The 20,222-nt window shown below is 37.0% G+C and overlaps 1 protein-coding gene across 11 annotated transcripts in view; it reads right to left on the bottom strand.

Annotated features, from left to right (window-relative positions):
* enox2 (ecto-NOX disulfide-thiol exchanger 2) overlaps positions 1–20,222 on the bottom strand; it is a 287,212-nt gene that overhangs the window by 21,728 nt on the left and 245,262 nt on the right. For all 11 annotated transcript variants that reach the window (XM_048175874.1, XM_048175873.1, XM_048175875.1 and 8 more), the window contains 3 exons: positions 18,501–18,615; positions 13,088–13,278; positions 1,892–2,032 (listed from right to left, as the gene is read on the bottom strand). In XM_048175874.1, coding sequence (XP_048031831.1) covers positions 1,892–2,032; positions 13,088–13,278; positions 18,501–18,615 — 447 coding nt within the window. The remainder of the gene's footprint in view (positions 1–1,891; positions 2,033–13,087; positions 13,279–18,500; positions 18,616–20,222) is intronic.

Below are 20,222 nucleotides of genomic sequence, written 5' to 3'. Positions count from 1 at the left end.
GTAGGGACTACAATGAGATTCTTAAATTTACATAAACCCCGCCCCCGAGAACACGCAACAAAGGGGGCGGAGCCATGTTGGGCTGCTTTAGAGAAGAGGAAGAGTTGTTGTAGTAGAGTGTTGTTGACATGCCGTCATTTTACGCCAAACGAGGGTCAATTCAACACAAAAGATGAACATGACGACACATGCTAGTGGATGAGTTGAATCAACTCCACAGCAACTACATAAATTTATCCACTAACCATTCAGAAACGACTAAAAGTTGTAACTTCTTCCTGAGTCTCTCCATCAGTGTCGACTCCGGTTTGAACAATGTAAGGCTGAACACTTTCGTCATTTTGGCTGCGTGAGATTCTCCAGCTTTGTTGTTGTTGAGCTGTTAATGCTCCGCCCTCTTCTGGAAAGGGGGCGGGGAGCAGCAGCTCATTTGCATTTAAAGGGACACACACAAAAACTGTGTGTTTTTGCTCACACCCAAATAGGGGCAAACTGAAAAGTTGAAAAACATTCACTGAAAAAAATCCAATTCGTGCTCAGTTGCTGTCTGAAAAGTTCAAAAGTCCCTCCAATGGGAGTTATTCTCTATATCACTGTTTCTGAACTCCCTGAAACGCCTCCATTGTAGTCTTGAGTTTTCTCAAAGGAACAAACACATCACAATATTCCTCATTTAAATAATTCTCAAGCCATTCACAAAATAAAAGGGCGGAGTCTGGTTGAGTCACATTAGTGTTTTGAAACTTGCAGTAATGGTAAAGGGAAACATGCTCAAAACTGTTGACCAATCACAACAACACACTAGTCGACAGAGCCGACCAATCAGAGCACATTAGGCCTGTCAAATTAAAATTTGAATTTCAAATATTCATCAAATTTAAAATAACAGAATGCATTTTCTGTGCTGCTTTTCCATTGTTTTCTATGTAAACATATGCGAGACAGACAGTTGCACTCACATCGCGCACAAGAGAGCCGCATGTTCAGAAATCCATGCAAAGTTAACTTAAAAAAAAAAAAAAAAAAAAAAAAAAGTCCCCCCCCCATTCTACTGCATGTCATGTTTTTAAATGCAAAAAAAGTACTCTGTGTGATCAGTGCTACGGCTCTTCGTATTAAACTATGCATAAAAACACGATGCTGTTATGTTCATAATGCTTATGCAATTTACGAAATTTACGAAACAGTCATGTTATTTCATTGCTTTGAATAAACAATTTAATGCGATGCATTAATGTTTCTCTCAGTGCGCCCTCTTGTGGCATTTAAATAATTTAATTTAAGTTATATTAACATAATTTCAATTAAAATGCTAAAAAATAAAAATACAGATGTACAATAAACTGACATTATTTATTTCTATTACAGCAGAAGAGCCACAGGTAGATGGGAGGGCCTTTGAATATTGTTTTGGATGTGGAGTTGGCCTCGGAGTCAAAAAGGTTGAGAACCACTGTTATATTTTGTTATTTTTCAGACATCACAACTGGATCATTGCCATCAAATCTCTAAAATAAAGCCTGTAATGTTTATGCGTTAACATGAAGGTATTCAAATGGCTGTTTCCTTGTAAACAACGGAGTCTAATGCAAGAATTTCACTGTTTTCCTTTGTTTCAAGCACCGAGACTCATCCTGAGCTCATGTTATTTTAATTAGAGCGCAGGGAATCAGATATTCCCGTTCTGATCTGATTCCCTGGAGAGCGTTCAGCAGGACAGACTCATTAATACACGCTGTCCTCAAACTGACAGCCATCTCATCTCCTCTCGCCCTCGTCCTCTTCCTCCTCATCAGACAGAACACACCGAATCCAGACAGAGATAAAAGAACAAAGACGCAACACAAGCACAGACAGGAGCCCCAGACAGAGAGAGACATCTGTTACTCACGGGCAGAGCGTGTGATGTGGGGAAGGCTTGAATCCGATCTTTCAGACTCTGGATCTGGCTTTCGAGCTGTTGTTTTTCCTCTGAGTTCTTCTCCAGCTCCATCTCTCTCTGTTTCAGATCCTCACGAAGCTTGAGCAGTTGCTAGAGAAACGGCACAAAGGAAATCGACGGCATTAAAAACACATAACGAGAGACGAGCTTTATAAGAAGCTCAAAAGGCCTGACACAGCGTGCGGATATGATCATCAGTATTTAAAGAGAACACACGCTGTGCACAATCGCTTTGATGGCAGTTTGGGCTGCTTCATTAAACTTAAGGTTAGCATGTGCGAATATCTACGGCTCCTGTCAAAATCTAGCGACACCACCTACCTATTCAAATAGGTCACGATTCGGCTGGTTCGCACGGACCGGTTAGTTCCTGCTGGTTGATGTAGTAACAGGACCCAAAAAAAGCATCGACTGTCAAATTGCAGCCGTGTATTCAGATTTTTTTTTTGGAAGCAACATATGTAAGCAGTGCCCTTTTTTTTGCAGCGCTCTTAATAGTGTGAAATGTGTTTTCAAGGTCTGCTGCCTTCGACATCACAGCTCAGGATACTGTAGGTGCTAGCAGGATCCAAAATGAACACTCAATAATAAGTGCCACATGAGATTTAACATTGGCTTTGGCCTACAGAGCCCCACACATGACATGCGGACAAAATAAAAATGAAAAATTTGTTCCAAAAATTAAGAATTCGTTCTCGTTTTAGTAAATCATGCCACCGAATTACTAATTCGTTCTCTTGTTTTAGTTTAATTGTTGCCATGAATTATTAATTTGTTTACTCGTTTTATTTGTTCCCTAGTTTTGATTGAACTAAAACAGGGGAAAAAATAATGGGGCTAAAAACTGTAACTTTTTTACATTTGGTAACAAGTTTTTTAACTAGTTGCTTATTAGCATGCATATTAATAGAATATTGGCTATTTATTAATAATTATTAAGCACATATTAATGCCTTATTCTGCATTCTTAATCCTTCCCAATACCTAAACTTAACAACTACCTTAATAACTATTTATAAGCAGTAAATTAGGAGTTTATTGAGGGAAAAGAGGTAGTTAATGGTTTATATGTGTTCCCTATACTAAAGTGATGCCAAAACTATTTTTTAACATCCCTTGAAACAAAATCAGACAGTTATGACACCAATATTTTAGATAATAGTGAAAGTTCATAATCCTCTATTCCAATTTCCCGAAACCACAACTAAAACTACTAGCTTAATTCATATAATTTTAATAGCCTACATTTTTAAACAGTCAGCAATAAAATAGGAACAAATAATGAAATTACGAGCAACACAAATAAATTCAATGCAAGTTATGCAACCAAGATACAAATGAAATGCTTTTCAGGCAGGTCTAACAGTAGTTTTCAGGTACAGAAATGTAATAAAGTAGGCTAATCAAATAAATAACACCAAATAGACTTTATATCCTTTGTAAAGTTCAAGAACAGTATGTGTTTTTTTTTTTTCCTTTGTTGTTTGGTTAACATTAAAAACACTAACACAAGGCTGATTACAATTTAAGGCTGATTGCTGTTGATTGTAAGTGATGTGGGTGATTGAAATACCAAAAAAAGAAGAAAAGAAAAGAAAAGTAAAGAAAAGAAAAAGAAAAAAGTTAGAAGAGGATTTCGAGATTAAAGTCATTATAATGTGTGATTAAACTCATTAAATTTCAAAATACAATGTTGAGAATAAAATCATTAAATTTCAAGAATAAAGTCGTCGTGTTTTGAGAAAAAACTTGTTAAATTTAGAGAAAAAAGTTTAAATAAAATGATGAGAAATAAAGAATAAAGCCATTGCATTTAGAAAAAACTCATTAAATTTCTAGAAAAAAAAGTCGAAATACAATGTTGAGAATAAAATCATTAAATTTCAAGAATTGTTTAATTTAGAGAAAAAGTTTAAATAAAATGATGAGAAATAAAGAATAAAGCCATTGCATTTCGAAAAAACTCATTAAATTTCTAGAAAAAAAGTTGAAATACAATGTTGAGAATAAAATCATTAAATTTCAAGAATTAAGTCGTTGTGTTTCGAGAAAAAACTTGTTAAATTTAGAGAAAAAAGTTTAAATAAAATGATGAGAAATAAAGAATAAAGCCATTGCATTTTGAAAAAACTAATTAAATTTCTAGAAAAAAAGTCGAAATACAATGTTGAGAATAAAATAATTAAATTTCAAGAATAAAGTCGTTGTGTTTCGAGAAAAAACTTGTTAAATTTAGAGAAAAAAGTTCAAATAAAATGATGAGAAATAAAGAATAAAGCCATTGCATTTAGAAAAAACTAATTAAATTTCTAGAAAAAAAAGTCGAAATACAATGTTGAGAATAAAATCATTACATTTCAAGAATAAAGTCGTTGTGTTTCGAGAAAAAACTTGTTAAATTTAGAGAAAAAAGTTTAAATAAAATGATGAGAACTAAAGAATAAAGCCATTGCATTTTGAAAAAACTCATTAAATTTCTACAAAAAAAGTTGAAATACAATGTTGAGAATAAAATCATTAAATTTCAAGAATAAAGTCGTTGTGTTTCGAGAAAAAACTTGTTAAATTTAGAGAAAAAAGTTTAAATAAAATGATGAGAAATAAAGAATAAAGCCATTGCATTTAGAAAAAACTCATTAAATTTCTAGAAAAAAAAGTCGAAATACAATGTTGAGAATAAAATCATTAAATTTCAAGAATTGTTAAATTTAGAGAAAAAGTTTAAATAAAATGATGAGAAATAAAGAATAAAGCCATTGCATTTCGAAAAAACTCATTAAATTTCTAGAAAAAAAGTTGAAATACAATGTTGAGAATAAAATCATTAAATTTCAAGAATTAAGTCGTTGTGTTTCGAGAAAAAACTTGTTAAATTTAGAGAAAAAAGTTTAAATAAAATGATGAGAAATAAAGAATAAAGCCATTGCATTTTGAAAAAACTAATTAAATTTCTAGAAAAAAAGTCGAAATACAATGTTGAGAATAAAATCATTAAATTTCAAGAATAAAGTCGTTGTGTTTCGAGAAAAATCTTGTTAAATTTAGAGAAAAAAGTTCAAACAAAATGATGAGAAATAAAGAATAAAGCCATTGCATTTTGAAAAAACTAATTAAATTTCTAGAAAAAAAGTCGAAATACAATGTTGAGAATAAAATCATTAAATTTCAAGAATAAAGTCGTTGTGTTTCGAGAAAAAACTTGTTAAATTTAGAGAAAAAAGTTCAAATAAAATGATGAGAAATAAAGAATAAAGCCATTGCATTTAGAAAAAACTAATTAAATTTCTAGAAAAAAAAGTCGAAATACAATGTTGAGAATAAAATCATTAAATTTCAAGAATAAAGTCGTTGTGTTTCGAGAAAAAACTTGTTAAATTTAGAGAAAAAAGTTTAAATAAAATGATGAGAAATAAAGAATAAAGCCATTGCATTTAGAAAAAACTAATTAAATTTCTAGAAAAAAAAGTCGAAATACAATGTTGAGAATAAAATCATTAAATTTCAAGAATAAAGTCGTTGTGTTTTGAGAAAAAACAAGTTAAATTTCAAGATAAAAGTTTAAATAAAATGATGAGAATAAAGTCATTGCATTTTGAAAAAAAAAAAACTTAAATAAAATGAAAGAAGAAAAACGATGAAATAAAATGTCAAGAATAAATCAGTGTTCATTGCATACTGATAGAGGACATGACACAGTTAGATCACATAGTCAAGCCATATATTAGGCTTTCTTTCAAAAACAAAGCTTTGTATATGACGGATATGAGACAGTAAGCACTTATAGGAGATTATGTGCCAACAGAGGAACTGCTATTAAGAAGAATGGGAACATTAATGGATAGATAGCGCCAGGTATTACGTATACGTCCTTGACCTACACAGCATACGATGCCCAAATATGCTGTGTTGAGAATGCTTCTAGGCTTTGAGACTTCTTGCTATCAAATAATTCAATCTCAGATGTTATGACTGTGTTGAATATGGCTTTATTTGATTACCTCCAGCTCATAAAGACATTTCAACAGTATGCACCTGATATGACAGCTGTTCCCCGACCTCCAGAGGTGCCGTGCCAGTGACATTCAGAAATGAGAGGGAAAATATTTGGACGGTGTGCATTTCAGCCAGAGACGAGTAAATAGATTTTGTGCCTCGAGGATGTTTGTATGTCTGTAGCGGCTCAGGTGAGGGACTGATTAAATCCAAAGCTGGATACACACACAGGCTTTGTGCTGCCAGGGGCCAATCTCAGCGGAGAAGTGTGTGTGTGTGTGTGAATCTATATAAATTAAAATGTACAGTGGGGGAAATAAGTATTCAACACATCAAGACTTTTTTATTTTTTATTAAACAGTTCCAATGCAGCAATTCACATGAAACTTTGACCAGACATTGGTATTAACTCAAGAAATCCATACAGATAATGAAATCATAATGTTAGATCCCATAAAGCAGGTTATATTTAATAAAGTAGAATGACACAGGAAAAAAGTATTGAACACACTAAGAAAAAGCAGTGCACCAAGGCAAGGCAGTGCAAATTAGAATCAGTTGGTTAGTGCATGTTGATAGGTTAGAAAAACCTCTGAATGCAAGTATACAAACATCTCATGATGGGCAGAGGCAAACAACTCTCCCAAGACCTTCACAGCACGATTGTTGGGCTACATGACAATGGCACTGGTTACACCCACATGGAAAGAACCTATATGTGGATATATGCGCATATATGAAACCTATATGCAGTGTATATGTACATATATGCTGCATATATGCACATATATGATAATATATATGCTGCATATATGCGCATATATACTGCATATATGCTATATATATGCTGCATATATGCGTATATATACTGCATATATGTGGATATATGCCACATATAGGCAAAATTGAGGTGCATATATGTGCATATACAGGAAATATAGGTCTCCTGTATTGCTTCTTCATATCCATATATATGCCCTATACATACAAGATATGTCTTCTATATAGCTAATGGCAGGATCTGGTCATTTTGTAGCTCATATCTCATTTTTGACTGTCATACATGATGCCTAGCTCATATTTTCTATTATCAAGGCAAAAACTAAGAATTAACGAAAAAAATGATGCAAGAACTTATGTATGTGCGAATGTAGCAGTTATGTATTTAGACAATTATTTTGTGATTCCACTTGCCATGACCATATTTGGGGTTTCCTGCCGCCATGCTGACTTGGGGTGTTGACGCACTTTGCTGCTTCCCAGTCTGCAGGAGACATCACAGCGGTAGGTCGCACAAAGTTTTTGCGGTGATTCAGTTAAGGCCATGTTTCATGTAACAGCTGAATTCACATGATATATTTGTATGATTGTAATCCAAAACCCCTCTGTGATGTACATTCAGATGTTTCGTTGATTATTTTTCTTTACTTAAGTTACTTTTAATATCTCTCTTTCTCAGCGTTGTGCGTTGCTGCCGCATGCTGTTTGTATGCTGCACAAGTCCTCATATATTGCCATTTGTGTTATACAGAATAAAGTGAGGACCTGATGGCAAGATTTTTCGCAGTCTGTCTTTGATTACGACACAACGCAGAAAACACACCGCTACACGAACACGTGAAATTGGTCCCACATGGAAAAAACCTATATAAACATATATGTTTCAATATAGGTTTGATATAGGTTTTTAATATATGTGACATATATAAAATTGGCCGTTTTCCTATATTATATGTACATATATGTACATATAATATAGGAAAACGGCCAATTTTATATATGTCAAATATATGTAAAACCTATATCAAAACCTATATTGAAACATATATGTTTATATAGGTTTTTTCCATGTGGGCAGATGGATTTCACAACTCCTAAATGTTCCTGTAAGCACCATTGGGGCCATTATCTGCAAGTGGAAGGAACATCACTCCACCATCATCCAGATCCTCACAAAATTTCTGATCAGGCAGTCAGGTTAGTCAGAAGACTAGCCCAAGAGCCAAGAACCACTCGGAAAGAGCTCCAGAAAGACTTGGAGGCAGCAGGTACAGCTGTCAATCCACTCCACCGCCACGATCCACGCACGCTCACCCCGGAAGACTCCATTATTGAAGAAAAGGCATGTTGAAGCTCGTTTGAAGTGTGCTATACAACATTTGGAAGAGCTGGGAGAATATAGCCTGGTCATATGCGTCAAAAATCAAACTTTTTGGCGATAATACCAAACGTCATGTTTGGAGAAGAAATGGCTCTGCAGATGATCCTAAAACTATGAGAGATGGAAACTCGAGTCTGCGACTTGGACTCGAGTCGCACTTAAGTCGCAACTTGACTTGACTTGACTTGGACTCGTGAACAAATACTCGAGACTTGACTTGGACTTGAAGACAGAGACATTCCCGATTACATTCTCCATTTACTACCCCACACAATGGCACAAAACACCACATTTTAACATCTATTCATTCCCAAATATGTGCTGCAGCAGCGAATATCACAAATCATCTCTAAACACACCAAGCCATCGAGCGCGTGACGCATCTGAAGGCACGCGAATTCATCACCCATTAGAAAACAAATAATAACAATAAAGCCAAGCCTTACCTTGCGATAAACTTTGTCATTTTATTTGAAAAGCAATCAATTAATCTGAAGGGAAGCTGCAGAGGCTTGCTTGTGGTCCATTTTTTTCAAGAAGTCCTTTTAATTTTTTTTTTTATTTTTGCCCAGGTATTTGATAATGCATATAATATCCAGATTTACCATGTTAAATTGTATTTGGCTAGAGCACTTCCATGCATGCACATTTTATGACCCTGTCCGTCTGACTTTTTTCCACAGATCGGTTTATTAAGTCACAGTGCGTTATTATATCGCCTTATCACAAACGAGACACACTAAAATGTTGTTCGTCGTGTTGTTTACTGTAATGCATGTCTATACACAGGTTTTGTTACCGCCGGCGCTCACTGAAAGACTACATTTTCCAGCACTGCTTGAGATCTACAGCAAACTACGGCAACTCATATAGCTCAAAATACACAGCACTTTTTTCCTTGCAGTGGTTCTAAATGGTATAATTTTGTATAAAGTTAGAAAGTAATAAAAATAATTTAAGTAGTATTTTGTGTGCTTTATTAGACAATTTTAAAGTAAAAGTAATCTGTTTTGATATTTAAATACACTGTTAATTACAATAACAACTAGCTGAAAAAAATAAAATAGAACAAAGACTTGACTTGGACCTCAAAGACGTGAGACTTGACTTGGACTTGACCGCAGGGACTTGTGAATATCTCTGAAAACTGCCACACCAACAGTGAAGTTTGGAGGTGGAAGCATCATAGTATAGAGCTGTTTCTCTTCTCACGGTACTGGCAGAATCCATATTATTGAAAGGAAGATGAAAGGAGCCATGTAGATGAATCTGTTGCCATCCAGCAGGATGATGAGGATGAGGGTGGACCTTCCAGCAGGACAAAGATCCAAAACATACTGCAAAAGAGACTCTGAACCGGTTCCAGAGGAAGAATATAAAGTTGTTGGAATGGGCCAGTCAATCACCAGTCTTAAACCCAATAGAGCATTTGTGGAAGAAGCTGAAGATCAAGATTCACAAAAATGAATGTTCATGATTTAAAGATGACAAATGGACCAAAATCCCACCTGAGCACTGTGAGCGACTGATTTGTTCATACAGGACGTGTCTTGAAGCTGTCATTGCAAACAAAGGCTTTTCCAACAAGTATTAAATACAATTTCTGTTAGGAAAAAAGTATTGAACACACTGTGTCATTTTACTTTATTACACAAAATGGGATTATAATATTATGATTTTGGTAACACTTTAGTATGGGGAACAATTCTCACTTTTAACTAGTTGCTTATTACTTTGCATATTGTCTGTTTATTAGTATTTATAAAGCACATATTAATGCCTTATTCTGCATGACCATATTCTACATCCCTAAATCCTAAACGTAAACGCTACAACAACTACCTTACTAATTATTAATAAGCAATTAGGAGTTCATTGAGGCAAAATGCATGGTTAATAATGAATATCTGTTACCATGATTTCTTTATCTGTGTAGATTTGTTGAGTTAATACCAATGTCTGGTCAAAAAATGTATGTGAATTGCTGCATTTGAACTGAATTGGAACTACCTGTGCATTAAATGGTGTTATTGCACATCTTCCAGTCAATCAGAATCGATTATTCAGAAAGACCATGGTATAATTCACAATATTACTGTTTGTTTTTTAACTGTATTTATGATCAAATAAATGCTGCTGTGGTTAAAGGGATAGTTCACCCAAAAAATGAAAATTCTGTCATCATTTACTCCCTCTCAAGTTGTTCTGCTTGGTTACAAAAATTCTTCCAAATATCTTTGATCAAGAAATTTATACAGGTTTGGACCAACTTGAGGGGGATTAGAAGTGAACTATCCCTTTAACATAAGGGATTTCATTTAAAAAACTCCTATGCATGTTGTATGTAACCTAATGTAATGTAATTGAGTGTATTTTTTTAAAGAGGGAAATAGATGTTCATGAATAGAAGTAATGCAAATTACTCCGGTGTTATGCTAAAAACTGATTATGTAACATGTTACTGATTATGCGTTACCCCAAACCCTGTTTCTAAGCAAGCTAATTTGTTGACAAACCTAATAAAGCAGAAGCCACGAGGTGCTCAAGACTGCTCAGATTTCTCATTACTGCTCCTGCTCAGCATTCAGACGCCAGGAGCTATCTGAGCTACATAAACTGTGGTGATGTAACCTTTTTGTTTGCCTTCATGCCCTGCTCATCATGAATAAATCAGTCCGAGGGTGAGTTTAACACGCTCTGAGTGCAAGAGCGAAAACGTCTCTGCAGCCTCGCCTGCTATTCGAGAGTGATTCAACTCTGAGAAATGGCCTACACTATCCACTTCATGTGACAGAATAACATGCTGTCTTCACAGGCTCGTTGGAGATCAGTGAACACTCTCATTTCCAACTCGAACAAAAATCGCTCAGCGTACGGCTCATATGTCATCCGTGCAGCGAGTTCATCTCATGGCACAGCAATGTTCAATATGCAGAATCCCATTAGAGCTCATTAGCAGCAAGGGTACACCTTTAAAGTGAGACAAACGCCCCTCTCAGATCGGGTCTCCTTCATGGCCTAATGACGCTCACATGGCAAGGTCAAAGTCATCTATATGTGCTGGGATTATAGGACTAGAATGAGCGTGACCAGGATTCTTTGTGTTTTACTGATGGATACAGTAAAGAGTGGGTACAAAAATAGATGGAAAATAGGACAGATTGACCCTGACCATGTGAGTTTGTATTGTGTGAAAGCACGGTCGCCATCAAATCTCTGGATCACTCTGAGCGCGGAAGAACAATGAAGAACTGGATGATAGCGGGAGACTGTTCTAAAAATAGTGCCAGTCCTTGAGAGAAGATAAAATAATGTGATGAAAGCGCTTGATGGGTGGGAGACGTCTACAGCTTGACAAAATTTCCATGATTCCACGTGTTCAACATCTCTTGTGTTTATCATTTTGTGTTTGTTTGTGATTGTTGACCTGGATGATCTGCAGAAATTAAGCATTTCGGCTAAAATTCTCACGCATAACAACACCGTATTCACTGAGTGAGGAAACAGTAGGTGTGTGAGACTGTAAACACACACTCGACGAGTGATGGCTCATGGATCACCCCATGCTGCTTTTGAAATGACACATTTTTGGTTACGGGAACAGATCTTTACTGTGCCACATCACCGACAGGCATCTGCCTATGTCTTCAAAAACCTCCAGCAGTTCTGCATGAAGTTCAACACTAAAAATATCATTTTGTTATTCAGTATTTTTGTCATTTTCCAGTGAAATATCGAAGCAACCATGTGCCAGTGGCATAAGAAAAAACAACAACTGTAACTTCTAATTACTCTATTAAAAAAACAAGACTTAAAGTCATGATGAAATAGAAGCAGAAATTAATTGTGGGTGCGGGGGACTTGGTTCTATGAATCGGTTGCAGGGGAGATTGTAGTAACAAAGGGATGAAATGATTGAAAAAGTCTGGAAAATCGAGTTATACAAAAAAATACAAAGAAATTAGTTTTTTTTTTAATGCTACATATTTATTAGGGGTGTAACAGTACATGCAGTCAGATGACGTATACAGTCGGTCACAGGTGATTCACACTCCAATCCAGAAGGGGGCGCTTGTGGTAATGCAACAATGTTTGCTAACCGACACAACAGGAAAAAGTGCAGAAGAAGAATAACATGCATAGATATGTTTACATATAATCTCTCAACCAGTGTTTCAACCGTGGAATGCATCAATAAAAGAGAGAATAATATCTCACGCAGCATTACATTTACCTCAGGCAAGTCATTTAGTGTCCACAGCATGTTAGTTCACTGGAGAAATGAAGCATTTCACTAAATATATGCACTATATTAGCTTATATATTCATTATATTTACTGTACCTGTTAGTAATGACTTAATTATTTAATATATGTTTTAATAAATTTGTCATGAAAACAAGTTATGACAGTAACTGTGTAAATGATTATATTTCAAAAATTAATTGGAGTAGAAAAATCGAAAAAAAAAAAATATATATATTTTTTATATAATTAGATTTAGAAGTTAATGCAAAACCTGTCTTATATGCAATTTATGTTTTTTTTTTTTGAGTGTTGATTATTATATCTAAAAATAAATAGCAACTGAATTTAATAGTTTGGGCTCTGTTGTTAACTGTAACCTTTAATATTACAGTAATGTGTAAGAAAGGGCTCCTTATATATAGTTTACTGCATTAGCTGAGAAAATGAAAAAGAAGCAATTTTATGGTTAGTTTTCTCTACTTCAATACCGAGGTACGTACCATCATGTTTGCGTACGTTACACCCCTAATATGCATGGATGAATCGCTCATAGTAAGATCAAAAATGCGGCTTTTAGAAAAGATAAGGTGAACTTTCATTTTATGTAATAATACAAAGTCATAACATCAAATAAAAGTACTTTATTTTTAGGATTTTTACACATTTTAACTGGAACCAAGACAAAAACACTGCTTAAGAAAATGATTTGTTTTGCTGTATACCTTGTTGATAGTGTGTGTGTACCTTCTGCATGCCCTGCAGAGCCTGCTGCAGGAAGCTGAGCTGCTGCTGGCGGGTGGCATCCTCCTCGCTGCGCTGGGGCTGCGCTTTACCCTGCTCCTGTTTCAGAAGCTCCACCTCGTTCCTGTAGGCATCCAGCTGACACCGCAGACTGTCGTTCTCCTCTTTCAGAGCCTCCACCTGAGCCAGCGGCCCTGGGAGGGCAGAGACAGAGTTGGAGAGATATGAAAAATGACAATTGCATTGGTGACAGGAAAGGGAAATAAGCAGACAGAGACACACGAGCGAAGAAGGCAGGGGTGAAAAAAAATAACGTAACAGAAAAAGAAAGAAGAGGCACATATTAAGAGTCGTGTGCAGAGTGATAATTCACAGGGTGAGGGTAAAATGAAAGGGCAGAAGAAAACAGTGTTCCTCAAAAGCTGCTTAGAGAATTCTGCTGATGGACTGAGATGAAAGGACCCTCAGTACCACTGCTGCGTTCGTTTTGCTTCCAGAGGCTAATTAGAGAGGATTAAATGGAGAGACAGTGTATTACTTAATGCTTGACTTAATGTACCATGGGCATTGTTATCAAATGGCTGTAATTAAAACGGACGCAAAAGGGTTCTTCACACCGAGACATTCCGTCATTCAGCCATCTCTTAACAACTCGATGATCAGAGACGCCACCTCTGCTCCGATTCTAGTGGGAAGAGATAACGGGATTATGCCGAGAAGCGTGTCTCTCTCAGATTGGGCACGGAGAGGGAGGAACAGCTGGCTGCCTGATCGCGAGGCTCTTTGGTTATGCGTCTCTGAAGATGGAGACGATGAACATCTGAGTGACGTGGGTGGAAGATAAGGGAAGTCAGGTTAAGCTATAAACACCAACAGAAACGCATCGTCATCTGTCTCAGCTCTGTTCCAGGACCTACCTAGGCTACATTTTAAAGGATTAGTCCACTTTTAAATAAACTTTTCCTGATAATTTACTCACCCCCATGACATCCAAGATGTTCATGTCTTTCTTTCGTCAGTCGAAAAGAAATTAAGGTTTTTGATGAAAACATTCCAGGATTATTTTCCTTATAGTGGACTTCACTGGCCTCCAAACGGTTGAAGGTCAAAATGACAGTTTCAGTTCAGCTTCAAAGAGCTTTAAACGATACCAGATGAGGAATAAGGGTCTTATCTAGAGAAACCATCGGTCATTTTCTACAAAAATACAAATGTATATGCTTTATAAACACAAAATACCGCCTTGAATGTGCTTCCGGTTTCCGCATTCTTACAGAAAAAAATGAAATTGCCGCCGCGTTCGTTCTGTAAGTAAAATAGGGAAGGCGTAGGACATACAGCGTAAGCGTTCTGAAGAATGCGGAAACCGGAAGTATGTTCAAGGCGATATTTTGTGTTTATAAAGCATATACAGTTGTATTTTTTTCGAAAATGAGTGATGGTTGCACTAGATAAGACTCTTATTCCTCGTCTGGTATCGTTTAAAGCTCTTTGAAGCTGCACTGAAACTGTAATTTTGACCTTCAACCGTTTGGTGCCCATTGAAGTCCACTATATGGAGAATAATCCTGGAATGTTTTCATCAAAAACCTTCATTTCTTTTCAACTGAAGAAAGAAAGACATGAACATCTTGGATGACATGGGGGTGAGTAAATTATCAGGAAAAGTTTACTTAAAAGTGAACTAATCCTTTAAGTGTCCTAAAAGGTAGTCAGCAAATGTATTCTTCCTTTTAAGATAACTCGTTTTGGCTAAATTTAAAGGAGTCCCAGAATTAGATGCAACAAGCAATCCAAAATGGTGAATAACAGTAAAATTTATTAGAGATACACTTGTATTTCATTCAGTACTGAAAAGTATTCATGAAATATAGTTCTTAATAATTCAAATGTAATATTTTTCGCAGTATTTGTGTGCTTTGTATTTTTTATGCTTAGAGTATCACATTAGAAGCACCCCAATTCACAATTTAGTGCCGTTTTGTAATATAAATAGAGTATTGATTATGATTTCACTTTTTTTTAATTCAGTGTGTAATGTTGCTGTTTGAGCATAAACAACATCTGCAAAGTTACGACACTCAAAGTTCAATGCAAAGGGAGATATTTTATTTTACAGAAATCTCTGTTTAAGGACTACAACAAACTACAACGAGCTTCATCCCGGGTTAGTGACATCACTAACCCTAAATTTACATAAACTCCACCCCCGAGAACACGTAACAAAGGGGGTGAGGCCATGTTGGGCTGCTTTAGAGAAGAGGAAGAGTTGTTGTAGTAGAGTGTTGTTGACATGCCGTCATTTACGCCGAACTGCTTCACAAACGAGGGTCAATTCAATGCTGGATTTGCACAAAAGATGAACATGACAGCACATGCTAGTGGATGAGTTGAATCAACTCCACAGCAACTACATAAATTTATCCACTAACCATTCAGAAACATCCTAAAAGTTGTAACTTCTTCCTGAGTCTCTCCATCAGTGTCGACTAGAATATGAATATGTGTCAACAATGTAAGGCTGAACACCGTTACTGACAATCCTCATTTTGGCTGCGTGAGATTCTCCAGCTTTGTTGTTGTTGAGCTGTTAAAGCTCCGCCCTCTTCTGGAAAGGGGGCCGGGAGCAGCAGCTCATTTGCATTTAAAGGGGCAAATTTGACACATTCTGGGGAAACCAGAGACTTATATTACATCTTGTAAAAGGGGCATAATAGGTCCCCTTTCAATACCCGAATGATGCACTTAACTAAAAACAAAACAAAAAGTTCATCCCAATTTGTGTACTTGTGCACTATTCTATGCCATTTTGTAGTATACACAGTGTGAGAAGTGTGTTCACACTGGAAATCCAAAAAAGAAAAAAAGTGCACTCTAAATACCCGGATGATGCACTTAATTAACCGAAAAAATTAAGTGGGGAATGTTGGACATTTCATGCACTCAACTGTGGCGGCTTTAATTGCGTAGAGGTGGGGGAAGGGCTATCAGACTTTGACCGTGAATGACAAAATAACCTTATAAAGTTCAATTGAATAGAGTTTCTTTAGAGCGTCAAGCATTATTTCTGTGTGTTCAGAGTTGCTGCATAAAGCATGTGAATGAATCACTTTATGACATTGTGGTTAGGGTGGCGCCTTTGGATTTTTGCGTTTTGTTGGTGTCGTTTTTAAATCGGTTGTCTATGTACACTTTTAGCAGCATAAGCGCAATATTTTTTAACATGCTATGTGACACTAAAGGTAGTTTGTCTTTGAAAAATGTGTCTTGAGACCCCTGAAGCTTGCAGAATGGACACTCTGTTGCGCTAGACCGAGCACAATGGAATGGCAATTCCCATGGGATGCAAGTACACATCCTTTAGGTAGCTGCCATGTTATAGATTCTGTGTTTTGTCTGGAAACATGTTTGGTGTGAATTAGAGGGGAAAGAAATAAAGAGACAGAGAACCAGAGCGAGAGATATATAGAGACACAGTCAGAGAGAGAGAGGAAAGCAAGCAGTTTTTATTGATTCGTCTCATCAAGCTGCTGCCCTCAGAAACTGTCCGGTTCACCTTCCGCAACAAGGCAGGCAGCTCTATCGACCTGTGCTACCCAGGGGTGCTGACAGTAAAGTAAGCAGCTCCCGTTTGCACACTGCACCGTATTTTGTCAGAGGACACTTGCCCGTTATTAACTCTGGGGGAAAATAAAAGCAAACATGTTGGGCTGCAATGAAGATGGAGGTGCATCTGCTTCAATATGGCTAAAATCCACACAGAAGTTAGCATGAGCCACTCCTCTTTACGGCGGTCTCTTGTCTTATTGGCAGGTATGAAATATTTGTTTTCATAAATGAGGAGGGTGTTGAATTACCTCCTTCATTAACCGTGTGGATCTCCTGCCCTCTTCTATCTTGTGACATCCTTTCAAATATCTGACAACCCACTGACAGTGATTGTTATCAGTGTTTTCTAATAACTCAGGTCGCAGATGAGAAGACGTGTGAATCAAACCTGGGAAATGTATGATTACATTTGCATATATTTGCATACTAATGAGGGTCTCTGTTACACTGGAGAATCTCTAATAGTTGAGCGCCACATATGAGGGGTCAACAAGGGCCTTCAAATATTACTGTAAAGAGGGTGCACGTGTGAGATGAGTGATCTCAAGGTGCCGGAAAAGACACAATCCAATATTGATCATTTTATGCTATCCCATGGTTCTCTGTCCTGAGCAGCTATGGTACAGGACTTCTAATTTGAGGTTTTTTTTTTGACAAGCAGGACTAAAATGAGCTTGAAGAGCCGACTCATGCTCAGCACCACCACAGGGGGATATGGGAGTAGTAATACAAAAATTACACTTTTCCGCCATGATTGATTTGGCTGCCTAGAGACAGATTTGATTTCATTTGCTCACATGAGGTAGTGAAATCATCTGGTGTTGGAACCGTAGTCTAGTGGTTTGAAAACATGGTTCAACACATTGAGCTGTAGCGCTCATGAGGGTGATGCAAGTTAAAATTCAGCTTGCAATATTGCTTGTTTACATTCCCAACTCATAAATGATTCTCAAACTCAAAATGTCTGACTGAATCAATCAATCGGAGAAGCTACGGAATTCACTGAAAGTCAATCAATTGTTTTCTTCCATTTTAGAACTAAATATAAACATTTAATCAAAATAGATACAATAATATTAGTGCTGTCAATCGATTAAAACTAATTAATCACATATTTTTCTGTAATCGTGATTAATCGCACCTAACATTAAAGCTTTTAATATATTTTTAAATTTCGCATTTAATCTCCAAATTAATGTAGAAACATCATAAAGACAATATATTTTAAATATGTGATCTAACAGGTAGGAAATGAATAAAGTTATCAAACACTTCACAGTCTACACTGCATAAATGATAAATTAAATATAGATTAATCTTTATTAAAGCTACAAAAGTTATTCAGTCAAGAGCACTGAGTGATTTTCTTTGTCTTTTTCCTTACAATTCCCAGGCCTGATTTTCCACATACAGCAATTGATATTTATGTCTAAATTGTTGTCTCTGATACAAAAACAATTCTAAAACACTTTGAGGCCTCATAGGGAAGGGAAATTATATGAGCTTCATTAGTTCCTGAGAGAATGTTTATAGGAAAATGCTGGGGAAAAGTGCCAGTTACACAGCCTGAATCCAGATATATGTCAAGGGTCATTAAACAGTCAGAGCTTTCCATGAAGCTGGATTCCTTATTTTCCCTCTGCATTTCTACTATGAAAGTTAGCTGGTTATTCTATCTGCAAATGCATCAGCATTGTGGTTCCACATAAAACTAACAAATCACCAGTGGATTCAATCTGTATGCAGTGGGTTCCTCAGAAACCTCTTTAAGAGAATGAGGTAGTAGTCAATCTGACACAGTGCATACCTGAATCATCTGAATCTTTGCTTTCTGGGGCGTCCTCCATGTCATCATCTGACATCTCCATTTCCTCCTCCCTCCGAATTCCCATCAGCTCTTCATTGTGGATGTTTCTGATCTCCTGTGAATGAGAGGAACAGAGTCTTTAATCCCAATCGCTGCTGGATGATCTCTCACACTTTGATTAACACATGAAATTCATGAGCCGGAAAGGTAATAAGCCATTCGATCAGATTGTAAAAAAAGAGATCATACTCGTAAAGTGCTATAAAAGCAGGTGGCGATGCTCCAGCGTTATCGATGCAGAGAGACACCTGATGTTGGCTGACCTTGTCTCTGCACGCAGTCAAACAGGGACTCTTAATGTGTTATAATGGCTGCCAATGGAGCTTCAACGTGGCAGGAAGTGATTGCACAGCCACCACAGATCGGCAGGGCCAAGTGGGGCCAGATGAAGCAGATGTCTGCGTATGGGCGCTGCCCTGTTGGCTCTCCTGATGGGGGAGCTCTTCGGCTAATGAGGCATGCTCATAGCAAAGAGATAGGGCTGTGCAAAGACACAACATGACCGCCACAGGGAGAGAGACTTACTGCCTGACAACAAACAAAAGGCCCAGCATAAACATTACCATCTGTCTAGCACAGCAACACATGATCTCACTGAGAATTACAGAGGTCGAGTAGGTAGCGCAAAAGCAAACAGGCCCATCTGCCCAACCAAGAGAGCGATAGATGATGTGGAGCTACCGCAAGAAGACACCTAGCTCTCCAGATTTACAAAAGTCTAGCTGCCCGCAGTGTAAATGGGCCGTGATTGAATTCAGGTAGTCTTTCCAACTGCAAATAGTCAACTTTCTTGGAGAACAATTGACTGGACATTTCTGTGTCACTTACCGAAGCTTTGAGCAAGACATGGTTGGGAAAATTTGCAGGCGAGCTCAAGAAAATAAGGATGAAAGCCAAAATGTTGCTCTGGATCAAAAACTCATCCCAAACCGCCATCTTACCATCAAATTTACGAGAGAAGAGCAGTGAGGGTCCAAACAGCTCAGAGGGTGAGAGAAGCAGTTTAATGGTGTGTCACCTATTACCTATCACTTACTGTCACCTGCTCCAGATATAACTAACTAGATTCCGGACTGAAGCAACCTCTTCCTAGAGTGGAGAATGTTAAAATGGCACTAATGGGCTCCGTTAGAACATAAACATTTCGAGCAAGAGATTCAAAGGCATGTGAAAGTGTGACATTTCCCTGAAGCCCTGCATTGTCATACTAAAGGGAATCCAACAGTTTTGAGGCCGACTCTTCTCAATACATAATGTAAAAGGTGAGAGAGGCCTGCTAACTCTCTCTCTTTTTTAAAAAAAACTGAGGCTTCATCCCGCTGTGACAGCATCGAGAGCTTCCTGTCATAGCCACAGTGAAGCTGCAAGCACAATGCCAGCCCGGGAGCGAGAAGAGGCTCACATCTGAGGATAAACATATTCATCTTAAGTAGTAAGAGAAAAGGTCAAAAAAAAAAAAAAAGGGAGGATTGGGGAGTGAGGACTACATCAGCTTCTAGAAATGATCAAGGCTTATTAGGATTGTTGCATACCCTTTTTTGTCATCTGATGGTAGAAATGAAAGAGTTGAAATGAGAGGGACTCAATAAAAGAGGGAGCTCAATGAGGACGCAATTACCGCTGCATTAATAAGCTCATTTCACAGATGAAAAACAGGGTAAG

Source organism: Megalobrama amblycephala, linkage group LG23 (genome assembly GCF_018812025.1).
Source record: "Megalobrama amblycephala isolate DHTTF-2021 linkage group LG23, ASM1881202v1, whole genome shotgun sequence".
NCBI lineage: Eukaryota > Metazoa > Chordata > Actinopteri > Cypriniformes > Xenocyprididae > Megalobrama > Megalobrama amblycephala.
This window is presented reverse-complemented; position numbering and strand designations above follow the sequence as displayed.